The following is a 13211-nucleotide window of genomic DNA, read 5'->3' as shown; positions in this document are numbered from 1 at the left end:
GACCAGACAGGTCTTGGATCACGACCACTGCGAGTGTACTCATGGCCTCCATTGGGGAGCAATTTTAAGGGCCAGTTATTATGTTACGGTATACTACCCTTGATACGCCGGCCTGGGTGCCCTAGATCTCACTCACAACCCCTGTCCCTGCCTGCTTGCCTCCACTCCTGGCTAACCCCAGGCGGGTAACTGGGCGGTGGTCCCTACTCTCACTAGGGACCGAAAAAGGGACGCTGGTGTACCAGGATGGAAAGGGTAGAACACTGACATAAAAGGCAGATAATAGCAAGTATAGCAAACGAGCAGGCAGGAGCAGGAGACCAACAGAGGCAGACTAGCTAGCACACTGAGGAAAACCAATAACTGGCAGTGATTGCAAGTCTCTGCCCAACCTTTAAACAAAAGACTCCGCCCAGGGGCGGAGAGAGGGAGACAGCCAACTCCCAACAGAACACAACAAAAGGGAGCTCGTGCACGGCAGCTGCACTCACAGGTGCACACATGCCACCCACGCTGGCCAGACACCCGCGGCCCTGGCAGACGGACAACAAGCCGGGGGGGGGGGGCGCCCCAACCACGGGACCCTGCACACCGCCGCCCCAGGAGGACCAGCAACCGCTGAATGGTAACAGGTAGGGGATTACCCCAATATAATGTAAACCACTTATCCTCTTCACCCCCCCCTCCTTCCTATCCCTATAATAAATGCGGTCGTATATATGACCTATACTGCCTGGACTTTCATCTGCCAATCCCTTTCACCGCCTCTGCATTCAGGCTGCAGCTAGCAGCTTCCATTGCTGCCCATACCCAGAAAGAATGAGATCTAAATTGGGAACTATTGAGTCCCAGGCTCTTTAAGGCCTTACGAAAAACCGTAGTAAACTGAAATCTGGACAAAAAAAGCATCATCCACCTGACAACAACGGCCCTGTGCTCACCCCGATACTTTTCTGTAGACTTCCCAACACTTAACCGGACACATCTGCGCCCCCTTAACTTGACCCACAATAATTCTCTTACCCCTTCCCACTTGGTCTGTCTTGGGACACCGAATACAAATCTCCAACCGCCCCTCAATGAGCCTAACATCCCTTACATATAAACCACTCCACAACCTTTTACTAGGAGAAACCAACTCCCCCAACCGTAGAGCCCCGAAGAATACCAGCGAAAAAGCTACTCTAAATAACGTTTTCACAAACATTCCAGTACAAATTTAATCTTCCATCCCCAACTTTCACAAAAACTGCTTCATCACGTCCTACTCGCCACGTAATTTAAAACCAAAAGCCAAGGCCGCCATAAAGTGGTGAACCTTAGCAACCCACACTCCCTCCATTGAAGCATTCCCTAAGCGATACAATAAGGCCCCCCACTCTACCCTCCTCTGTCCGAATGTCTCCCAATTCCAGAACCCAATTCTCCCATTCCTTCCACGCAGACTCATATGTCGACAACATACCCTGAGCCAACAATGCCCTAATCAGGTGATTTGCTGCTCACCAACCAATCTCCAAAGCTGTAGCGGGCATGTACTCCCTTATTCCTCTGCTCCCGGAGCCAACAAGCAAAAGCACTTCCACTGAATCTGAGAGTGAGAATCTGCAACTGAGTTATTTACACCTGGTATATGCACCGCCATAACCCACATATTTAGCGACAAGGCTTGCAACAGCAGATACCACAACAAACTCACAACTCGGGGCGATGATGCCGTAAAATTCTTGATCACCTGAACCACCCCCAAATTGTTGCAATGTGAAATAATTGGAAAAAATTCAAGCAACACCAAATTCCTCACCAATCCTGCCTCCTCCCATTCCTCTGGCCAATGCGCCATTGACCTTGAAAATAAGCACCGGAACCTGAACTACTGGCCACATCTGTAAACAACTAGCAGTCGAAATTCTCGATTGCCTCAGCAATCCTCACCGACTTTACGTTGTAACGTTCCAAAAAGGACGTCCACACTTCCAAATCTGCTCTGTAATCTTTTCCCAAACAAATAAAGTGATAAACCGATTTTACTCCCGATGTAGCGGGCGGCAACCTTCTAAAAAAAAACTCTTCCCATTGGCATTACACCATATGCGAAATTGAGCTTCCCCCAATAACAATTGTAGGTCCCGCAGCGTAATATTTTTAGCCCGCTGGGCTCTAAGCACCTCCTGTTGCAAGGCCTGCAATTTGTCCTCCGGCAGCCTGCATTTCATAGCCTCTGTGTCAACTGTAATACCCAGAATATTAAGACATGCTGCAGGGCCCTCCATCTTGTCAGGTGCCAATGGCACCCCAAAACAATGTGCCACCCAGTGAACCATCCCAAGAAGGGTCTCACAAATCGGCAAACTCGGTGGACCTACGCATAGGAAATCATCCAAATAATGGATTACCCAGTCCATCCGCATTGTGTCTTTTACCACCCATTCCATGAAATTACTAAACGCCTCAAAATAGGAGCATGAAATAGAACAACCCATGAGCAGAGATCTGTCCGCTAGAAAAATTGGGCTTATTCAGTTTGGGAAAAAGGCACCTTTATTTATATGTATAATGTGTGGTCAGTGCAAAGAAGTGGCACAATTTTTTTTCCCCAAGAACTTTACAAAGGACGAGGAACATTCTTTACAGGTGGAGGAAATGGCGATTTAGACATCTATATAGGAAGAGGTAGTAGTGGCAGACGCTATGTCAGATTTTAAAAAGAGTTAGATGGTTATCTCATTTCTAATGGTACTGATAGTTATAATTAATCTAGCAAATAATGATGTATGTTGTTGTTAGCCGTTTTGTTGTTCACGACCCTAAAGGCTCCCTCCCTCCATGTTTTTCGGTTTTGCATGGCTTCTTTCAGTTATGTGATATCCATGCCAGTATCAGCCATTGTGTCCCTTGGCGGCCAGGTCTTCTTTTGCCACTGATCCATTCAAGCATTATAGATTTTTCTATGGTCAACAAACGTGAGCCTGAGCCGGTCATCTTGCCCTCCAGTGATATATCGGGTCTTATACGATTCAGGACTTCTCAGATTGCTAGTTTCGCCATCCAGGGCTATCAGCTTTTTTCGCAGTCCAGCTTTCACATCCATGATGTATAACAGGACAAAAACTTGAACTTGATGGACACGTGTCCTTTTTCAACCTATGTAACTGTGTCTATTTCCTTTCAAGGTATATTAGTGACTGGAAGGCCATAGGAACAAGTAAATCATCCTGCGCCTTTGCAGGTAAGTGTTTTATTTCTGAATTAACTGATACCTTTTGAGCTCATTTAACAAGAAATTAGAAGTATACACAATGTCAGGAGAGCGCCAGAGATAAAAAGAAAATGTATGGTCTCACCTGGTACGGACAGCTAGGCACCCTAGGGTACCAGCTGCCTCACCTGGGAATAGTTCTTGGTGTATTCCTATGCCCAATGGCATCCACTGGACCAGGGGAGAGCTGCAGGTAAGAGTTTTATTTCTGAATTAACTGATACCTTTTGAGCTAATGTAACAAGAAATTAGAAGTGAACTTCTCAGAAGGTCGATACTCACTTTGTGTAAAGATCTGCCACAATCACATCTACACCTAAATCTGCATGCCTTGCATATGGATGGATTTTGGTATAGAACTGCTGCGGATTATACCCTTTACATTGCAAAGAGCAGAATCTTTAGCAATTTTTTTACCATTTCCATGGCGATTTTAGAGGGGATTTGTTTGTGGCAGATTTATTTGCCACATCCGATTCCATCCTGAGAGAATAGCTAAGAGTGACTCTGGCACTTATTTTTCACACCTGCTTAATACAGTGTTAATGTTGAGTGATCATCAAACCACAACCCCCATTGTCTTCATTACGAGACCAATAATTCTAATTATCACTAGTATTACCAGAATATCATTCCATATCAGTTTGTTACTTTTTAGATAAATCCATACTTTACATTACATTTCACTCCAATGACTCCCATACTTCATAACCTTTACTCCCAGGTCACTACCATAGATGATAACTCATTACTGCCGCAGTCTTACAACTTCCCATCATTACCATGAATACTATGATTATCCTCCTCATGATTCCACATGTCGATGTACTCACAGAATCCTTCCATCAATACGAATGATTGATGATAGGGTGGCTTACATCAATGTAGTCCCAGATACTGAAGTTTTGACAATTGTGGAGTCTAAATGAAGTCTGTGTGTTTCCACCAGCTGCTATTAAAATAACTTTCATTTTGGAGATTCTTCCTTCACTCAGAGATCTCGCTCTCTTCTCTCCCGGGATGATGTTCTCTGATAAATCTGCAGTTTTTGTAGCCTGCAGGATATTTTGATACATAGCGCTTAGTCTGCAGTGAAGCCGTTTTCTACAATGGATGAGATTTGTAACTGGAGTTTGATTAACTCTGGCTCTCTGGGGAATAGGCTCGATTTTTATTCCATTTATAAATGTGCAGAAAATGTGGCTTATCTGTCCGACTTCTGTGCAAACAGCATCCATTCTAGCTTTGTAACTAGGCAACCAAAATAAGGAGGAAGAAAAGGAGTAATGCTCTACTTGTGCATCCCAGACCCCTGAAGACATGAAATTACGTGGAAACAGAAAACATGCAGGACTTTAGTGGCCTCCAGAAATGGTGTACATTACTCATAATTTTATCCATGGTAATCACATGGAGGTTAATCTGCCCTTTGCATCAGATCTAAAATGTCTATGGTAGACTGCCATTAGTCTATCCAGGGGCCGATTTTGACTAATAATCCATTTACAATAACTGTTTATTGGATCACTGTAAATGATAATAAACAAAAACATCTTTATTTATCTGTATTTCCAATGTGGGGTGCAAGGCGTTTTGTCTTCTAATGCTTCATCTTGGAAGCTAAAACAAGTCTGTGTAGTATGGAGAGGCAGTATCTTATACAGATGATAGACCTTCCTGGGAGCAATACTTTAGTATGATGCTCAGTGAATGCCACAATTTCTTTTGGGATTTCTCACCTAATCTTGACGGATGTCACTGCTGTCCAATATATAGGTTTCTGAATAATACAATATTGAACAGAATCTTCGCCTACATACTTGTATAGTGACAATCCAGAAATGCACAGGATACCAAAGAAAAATCTTCTAGGCCTTGTGAATTTTGTCTCTCCAGGCTGCTTCCCGTATGATATAAGGCTATTGCCAAGCAATAATGTCTTCTTGCTGTGGACTGGAGTTTGAACATTGCCTGTGACATGCATGCTGCTGCATAGGCACAGTCTGTAGCGTCTCCTGTGTATTTTCCCATATCTGTATCTCTCTAATCCTCTGCAGTGTTTAAGGGCGTATTTACACACACAATTTTCCCATGCAGCTTATGTCCAATTGCAATATAGACGTAACTCGCACAGGAAAATAACCCATGGATTTCAATTAGTTAATTTACATTAGCAATTTTTCACTACCCACTCACCGTAGGTCTTATTTTTGGGCAATTCTGCTGTGAGAATAGCCGTCTATTTCCTATGAGAGCCCAAAAAAAATTTACCTCGCACTTGCATGTTTTTACTATTGGAACATAAGATTTTCAGGCATATGAAAATCGCAAGTACAGCGATGCAATGCATTTTTCTCACAAATTGCTTCGCAATTACAGGAAAAAAAAATCGCAGGTTTACAAGCGATGTCTGTCCATACTTCTTGGACCGGTATCTCACTCGCCCATAAAAATACAGAAGTACTGCAATGCATTATCACAGTGATCAGAGTTTTTCTGGTTCAAGTTTCCTACAGGGAAACTAAAAAAAAAAAAAGTGTAAGAAAAAAATTTGGCCTCCCAAAAACGCAATAAAAGTGATCAAAAAAGCCATATGTACCTCAAAATAATACAAAAAACCTACAGCTCGTCACGCAAAAAGCAAGCTCTCGCAGACCTCTGGGGACTTTGAATGCAGCAATGTAAAAAAAACAATTTCTAAAATGTTTTTTTATTGTGCAAAAGTAAGAAAACCTCCAAAAAACAGAATTTTTGGTATAACTTACCGTAAAACCACCTTCTCGTCACGTTCATTGGGGTTTTTAGTATAGTTGTAATAGTACCTGCCCGCAGAAACAAATTATCATGTCATTTGGCATGGAGTAACGCTGTTTAAAAAAAATATGGTAGAATTGATGTTTTTCTCCCTGCCTTCCAAAAAAATTAATAAAAGTTTTCCAATACATTGTATGTACCCAACAAAATGGTGCTAATAAAAACGAATATTTTTGGTATAACTTACCGTAAAATCTCTTTCTCGTCATGTTCATTGGGGGACACAGCCAGACCATGGGATATAGCCACTGCCACTAGGAGGCGACACTAAGCAAAAGTGTTAGCTCCTCCCACCAGGCTATATCACCCCTGCAGGCACTCAGCTAATTAGTTTGTATGCAAGCAGTAGGAACAGCCAGTGGGAGTACACAAAAAAATAATTTACACTTTAACGTAAACCAAGTAAAGACATACCAGTCTTCTGGATATATATCTCGTCATCTGTGACCTAAGACCAAAGGGCTCCGCCCTGCTATAAAGAAATTAATCCTTGGGAGGGTGCTGTGTCCCCCAATGAACGTGACGAGAAAGAGATTTTACGGTAAGTTATACCAAAAATATTCGTTAGTCGTCCATATCATTGGGGGACCCAGCCAGACCATGGGACGTACAAAAGCAGTCCTGGAAATAAAAGGGTGGGAATTCCCAGAAAAAAAGGGTCCCCAGCAGTCAGGGGACTGCCGCCTGTAGAACCTTTCTACCCAGGGCAGTGTCTGCTGATGCATATGTATGGACCCTATAGAATTTCGCAAATGTATGCAGGGACGTCCACGTGGCTGCCTTACATACCTGTAATGCTGAGGCTCCATGCTGCACCGCCCAGGACGCCCCCACCGCCCTTGTAGAGTGGGCCGTTATCCGGAATGGTGGTGACCTCCCCTTGGCTCGATAAGCCTCTGTCACTACGACCGAATCCACCTCGAGATGGTCACCTTCGAGGCCGCAGAACCCTTACGCGGCCCTTCTGGGATTATGAAAAGAGTCTCTGTCTTCCGGAAGTCTTTGGTCCTTGCCACATAAATTTGTAGGGCCCTTACCAAATCCAAACGGTGTAGCGCTCTCTCTCTTGCATGTCCCGGTACCGGGCAAAAATATGGAAGTACAATATCTTCATCAAGGTGAAATGCTGATACTACCTTTGGTAGGAAACCCGGAACTGGTCTCAGCACCACCTTGTCTTGGTGGAAAGTCAGGAAGGGCGGTTCGACCGATAGTGCAGCTAATTCGGATACCCTCCGTATTGACGTGATCGCCACCAAAAAGACCACTTTCCAGCATAGCAGTCTCAGGGGTACCTCCCTGAGTGGCTCAAAAGGGTGTGATAGCAAAGCATCCAGCACCAAATTCAGATCCCATGCCAGAGTAGGTGGCCTGAACGGGGGTGAAGTATGTGCGACCCCTTGAAGAAAAGTCCACACCGCCAACCTACTAGCGATTGGTCTTTGGAACAGCACTGAAAGGGCCGATACTTGCCCTCTTGGCGAACCTAGCTTCAGCCCTAATTCTAGTCCAGCCTGTAGAAACGCTAGAATGTTTGCTAGTGAGAAATGCATGGGGTGTATATGGCGGTCTTCACACCAGCTGAAGAAGCGTCTCCATACGCGGTAATAAATTCTCGATGATGTCGGCTTCCTGGCTTGAACCATAGTTCGGATGACTGCTTCCGAGAATCCCCGTTTTTTTTAATATCGCGGTCTCGACGGCCAGGCCGTCGAATGAAGTGACCTTGAATTCGGGTGGAAGATTGGTCCTTGTGATCGTAGGTCCTCCCGTTCTGGGAGTGGCCACAGAGCGTCGGCCATCATCTGGATCAGGTCTGGATACCCTACTCGCCTTGGCCAATCCGGAGCCACTAGGATTGCTGGACCTCCTTATCTCTTGAGAAACAGTGACCGACCCCCCTGGATTCTCCAGAGACTTGTCCACCATCTCAGGGCAAGGCGAACCCCTGGCGTTATGGGGATTCCCTGGTCCAACTTCCACTGCGACCTGTTCCAGTGTGCCAGTACATCCTGGAACCAGAAAAGCCAGCCCCCCACCCTGTGAATAGCGGGTGGGGGTAGACCCTCATGCTGATACTCCTGTCCTCACGTCCCTAGGTGCCTTGGAGCGAGCTCGCCAGGCTGGCCTGGTCTTAAAGGAAGGATTCTTCCTCTGCTCTGCTGGGGCACTCTCTGGCTGTGTCCACTGTCCTGTTGTGGGCTGGGATGTAACCTGCCGAAAGGAATGAAAAAAGGATTTCTTCCTAGATGGTGCCTTTCTTGATTTTCCAGCCCCCTGCAGGAGTGACGTACTCTTCCCGCCCGTAGCGTCCTTAATTAGATCGTCGAGCTTTGGGCCAAACAATCTCTTGCCCTCAAATGGCAGTTTCGTCAAAACCGCTTTAGATGATGCATCCGCTGACCAGTTTTTCAGCCATAGCGTCCTCCGTCTAGCCAAGGACGCTGCTGATGCGCGTGCAACAAATTTGGCTGTATCCAAACTCGCCGCGCAGACGAATCTTCCTGCCTGTATGATCTTTTCAGTGACGTCTAACAGCTCACTGGGTGGGGCGCCTGCCAAAATATCCTTGCGCAGTTGTTTTGCCCATGCCACCGACGCCTTGCTCATCCAGGCCGAAGCGAAAGTGTGTCGCAAGGCGGGGCCTGCCGCCTGAAAAGTTGTCTTCGCCAATGCATCAAGTTTTCTATCCTGCGTGTCGGTTAGAACCGCGACCTCGGCTGAAGGCAATGCCGTGCTCCTTGATAAGCGCGATACTGGCGGGTCTACCACCGGAGGCACCGACCAGCTTTTGACCAGATCCTCTGAAAAAGGATAGGTGGCGTCCCAGGATTTACCTGGCTGCCTGAAACGTTTGTCCGGAGTCTCCCATTCTTTCCCCAGGACTTCTTCAAAATCCTGATGGAAAGGAATGCGTTTCTGCCGTTTAAATGATACGGTAACTTGTGGTACGTCGACAGGAGTCTCTGCTACCTGCAGCGTGTCCTTCACTGCTAACACCAAGTTGTCCATTAAAGTGGACAGCCTGGACACCTGTTCGTCATCTAGGTCTGACAAAGATGGCACAGCGGATTCTTCCTCCTCCAGATCGCTACTACCCCCCGAAAAACCGTGCGGAGGCTGATCTTGGTCTACCGCTTGAGAGGCTGAGGAGCATGAGGCCCGTGAGAGGTCTGGATGAGACCTAACCGACCTCCCTGTATGCCGAGACGGCTTAGAATCTTCCCTGGACCTAGGATACGTCCGGGATGTTCCACTGGAACCATGAGGAGCATGAAAAGACTCTCTAGAGTGGCGCGACCTCGAGGATCTGGACGACCTTCTGGACCGACGAGACCTGTGGAAAACCCTTTCAGAGCTGCGGGATCTCCGCCTCTTGTGTGACCTTCCCTGCGAACACTCCGGGGAGGACACCTCCGAATCGGATCCCAAACGGCGCAATATTGCTGTAGACGAGCTGGCTAGTCCTAACACTGCTGCGGCCAGGGATCTAACCCATTCAGGCTCGGTTACCTGCTCTACAGGGGCGGCGGGGGGCACCGGGGTACCTGGAGCCAATCGCACTGGGATACAGGCTACACAGCGCGATTCCGCCTGACCGCTGGGGAAATTAGCGCTGCACAACGTGCACGCATAAAACTTTGCCCTCCCCATAGCCTGACTGGAACCCTCTGGTCTAGGGTCAGACATGACAGAATCCACACCTATAGGTAACCGCAAGGGGTGGTGGGAATAGGGGTAGGGTGTCTCCGTGTACTGCTGCAAGCGAGTACCTGCAGGGGGGAAACAACACAGGGTAGAGCTGCCTTGGCAGGGCTTACTCCGTCCTGCGGCTGTCCTGGCCCAGCTGGAGCTTCTGGGTCCTGGCGGCCTTCTCGGTGGTACCGACACTGGAAGCTGCCGCCGCTGGAGACCGTCGCTGCAGGTGACTGTCGCTGCAGGTGACCGGTGCTGCTGGAGACTGGTGATGTGGATGACAAATGCTGCCGATTGGCTGTAGTAAATGCCACTGGAAAGACCTGGGCGACTCACTGGGGAGCAGTTCCTACAAGAGCTAGGGAACTGCTGTCCTGTTACTGTGAGCGGCCATTTTCCCTGCTGGCCGCCTCCTTAAATGTCCCGCGCGTCCGAGGTGGGCGTGGCCTGCACCGGAAGACCAGCCGCGTCACTGGAAGTGCTGTGTGCAATGCACAAAAGCATCCCCGCGGCCCGCGCCCCGGGGCACCACAGCTCACTCTGCAGACTGTAGTGTGCAGACCAGCCGCTGGGGCGTGCGTACCGCCGCCGCCCGCCCTCAGCAGGACTCCAATGGCTAGCAGCAGCATCCTCCCCCTCCCAGCCTTGCCGGTAAGAACCCAGCCCCCAATCCCCTAATGTACAGAAGGAAAACGGGGGGGGGGGGGGGGGGGGAGGGGGGCATAAACACATGCTTGTGAGATAGAGGGGGGAGAGAAGGAGAGAGGAGGGTAAAGGACCAACGACACCTGAAGCTTTGCAATCTGGTGGGGGTCCTCTGAAGGGGGTCCTGGCAGCCAACCGCAGACTTGAAGGGGGTTGCTCTTACTCCCCTTTCTGTGTTCCAGCAGTGTTCCCCCCTGCGCTCGCCGTCAGAGAGGGGCGCTGCTCCAGAGGGTCCCCCATAGATACGGACGAGAAACTATAGTTTGCCACACAAAAAACAAGCCCTCATCTGGACATGTCGACAGCTGAATAAAAAAGTTAAGGCTTTTTGAAAAGTGGAGATGAAACCTCTAAGTATACTCAAATGGTGGTCCCCTGCAGAAAACAGTAAGGAGAGCCTGAAAGTAGGGAAATAAAATCTAAATAGGAATGCTGAGATAACCATTTCTCTAACTAGGACATTATTTACGTGCTGATACACCTCAGACTAGCGGCTAAATCCTACAATATTGGTTGACCAGCCGATAAGTACGATGATGATGTCCCGACTCTTCCTGAATGGCACATGGTGGCTGACAACTATCTAGGATGCATGGCCACCTTCACTGCCATTCTCTCTACATTAAAGGTTATACAGTCTGCAGCTAAATACCATTAAGGCATCATTTACACATAAGTATTCTGGTTAGTATTATGCATCATTATTTGTAAGCCAAAACCAGGCTTGGGTACAACATATGGAAAATTTTCCATCATACTGTAGGTTGTAGTCCTGGCTTCAACTTACAAATACTAATGGAGAACACTCACCAGAATGCTGCTGTATAACTTAGCAATATGCAGATATTGTGGCTCTTTTCCCATTCATAGAATTATCAGAATATAACTGATACACTAAATGTGTGGCTTTATATACAACATTTGTTGACGGTTATTTAAATTCATTTGCAGGAACAACAGTTGTCCGCTCTCCATATGACCTCTATGAGTTCTCACAGCTCTCCTCACTGAACTTGTTGTCACTGACTACTAGTGAAGACAACCCAGAATAACATCACAGATCTGAACCCGGGATCCAGAACATGACAATAATATCCAGACCACATTTCTTCATTTACAATAGATGTTTTTATTATGGACAAAATCTACAGTACTGAAATGTATCTAACCAAATGTTACGCTGTAATATATGAAAACAGACATTACGCTTTGTATCAACATAAGATAGCATTATAAAATGAACTCACAGGCCACATGCACCTTTATGACCATATTTTTTCTTATTGTTCGAATGCACCTAAAATAAAAAAGTGATGCATTTGTTTTGTTCCTACAATCTGATCCTGCAGTTATACTCTCTGCTATCTGTACCCTATATCTCCATAACCTACTAAATGTATGGTATGAAAAAGTAGGGGGGAAATGAAAGGGAGTAGAACTGCAGAATCAGACTACACAGGGTTTGTTTGTAGTCTGTTACCATGGAGACAAAGATCTGTATAGGAGCTGAGGGAACAAAACGATAATAGATTAGCAAACTTGCTTCATTTTTTGTTTTATACGCATAGGAGCAATAAAAAAATTGTTTGAGAAGGTGACTATATTCACCTAAAATAAAAGAAAAAAATAACCACAAACTTGAGTTATGTTTTTGTCAACTTCTTACATCTGCTTCAGTTCCTAAATTGCCCTGTAAGCTGAAGATGGGAAAATACAAGGAGCGACTGTATATTTGCCAAAATCTTGCAGTTTCACCTGCCACTCCTATGACACGAGAGCTGGGGTTGTACCAGTACAATGACATATTTGTCATCCAAATCTCCAGGAAAGCTGGGTGACCGCTCTTGGGAGACCCGTGACGATACTGACTGCAAACCAAATTTCCCAATAGATTAAGAAGTCAAATAGGCTTATACAGGTAATTAATGCCCTATATTATGGGGAAGGGAAGTGTGATCCTAAATCTTAATTTGGCAAGTACACATAACAAAGACGAGAAGGCTCACCAATGTGTACCAGAGGGAGTGTACTTAAATTATAGTCCACATTCCATCATTCTTGAATAGATCTCATTAAGGCAATTAATACATTCTAATTTACAGTCTAGAATTTAACTATTTACAGGCAAAGGGACAAACTGGGAAGTTGTCTCCCAAAACTTATTATGTACATATAGAGCAGGAGACAAAGTTAAAACTTAAACTATCAAAAATTATTTATAGTTATAGTGCATGTCATGTCTACACAGGTAAGGGTTAAATACTGGAAACTGTAGATGGGAATACTAGTATACAACCTGATTTATATAGAGCCAAGCACCTAGTGTCATCTTGTGAATGGCTAGAACCTAGATATGGCTACTGGTCCTGACATTACACCCATGCTTTCCAGCCAGGGAAGAGCCTGCTAAGATTTTTAGGATCCATGGCCTGCTGGATCAGAAGATTTACTTGTCCTTCTGCATTGAGCACAGTCCCCTCTTCTACTCCCTTCAGCTTCTCCTGGAGCCGCAGAAGAACACGTTCCGCTACTTTATTGAAGCTTTGAGTGTCGTTGCTTGGGAAGAAAGAGAGAACAATCATTATTCAGATATTCACATATGCAAATGAGGATATATTGAAGGCTGAGCTATACATGTTCTGTACAACATGCTATAATAACCTACCCTTGTATAAATTAGCAGAACACCGTTCTAGGACAGGATGAAGTGTTCCCTGTGAACAATGGCTTTTACCTT

At 46.1% G+C, this 13211-nt stretch overlaps 2 protein-coding genes across 3 annotated transcripts in view; one reads left to right on the top strand and one right to left on the bottom strand.

The window, feature by feature from the left end:
- Nucleotides 1-12105, top strand: part of C1H11orf65 (chromosome 1 C11orf65 homolog) — a 44155-nt gene extending 32050 nt beyond the window's left edge. For both annotated transcript variants that reach the window (XM_066582089.1, XM_066582095.1), the window contains exons 8-9: nucleotides 3174-3229; nucleotides 11426-12105. In XM_066582089.1, coding sequence (XP_066438186.1) covers nucleotides 3174-3229; nucleotides 11426-11526 — 157 coding nt within the window. In that variant the 3' untranslated portion in view covers nucleotides 11527-12105. The remainder of the gene's footprint in view (nucleotides 1-3173; nucleotides 3230-11425) is intronic.
- Nucleotides 12106-12181: 76 nt separating this feature from the next.
- The window catches only part of ATM (ATM serine/threonine kinase), a 123935-nt gene continuing 122905 nt past the window's right edge, over nucleotides 12182-13211 (bottom strand). Inside the window, exon 63 of the mRNA XM_066582087.1 lies at nucleotides 12182-13030. Within this exon, the coding sequence (XP_066438184.1) occupies nucleotides 12847-13030 (184 nt within the window). The 3' untranslated portion in view covers nucleotides 12182-12846. The remainder of the gene's footprint in view (nucleotides 13031-13211) is intronic.

The sequence above is a fragment of the Eleutherodactylus coqui genome, chromosome 1 (assembly GCF_035609145.1).
Source record: "Eleutherodactylus coqui strain aEleCoq1 chromosome 1, aEleCoq1.hap1, whole genome shotgun sequence".
Lineage (NCBI taxonomy): Eukaryota > Metazoa > Chordata > Amphibia > Anura > Eleutherodactylidae > Eleutherodactylus > Eleutherodactylus coqui.
This window is presented reverse-complemented; position numbering and strand designations above follow the sequence as displayed.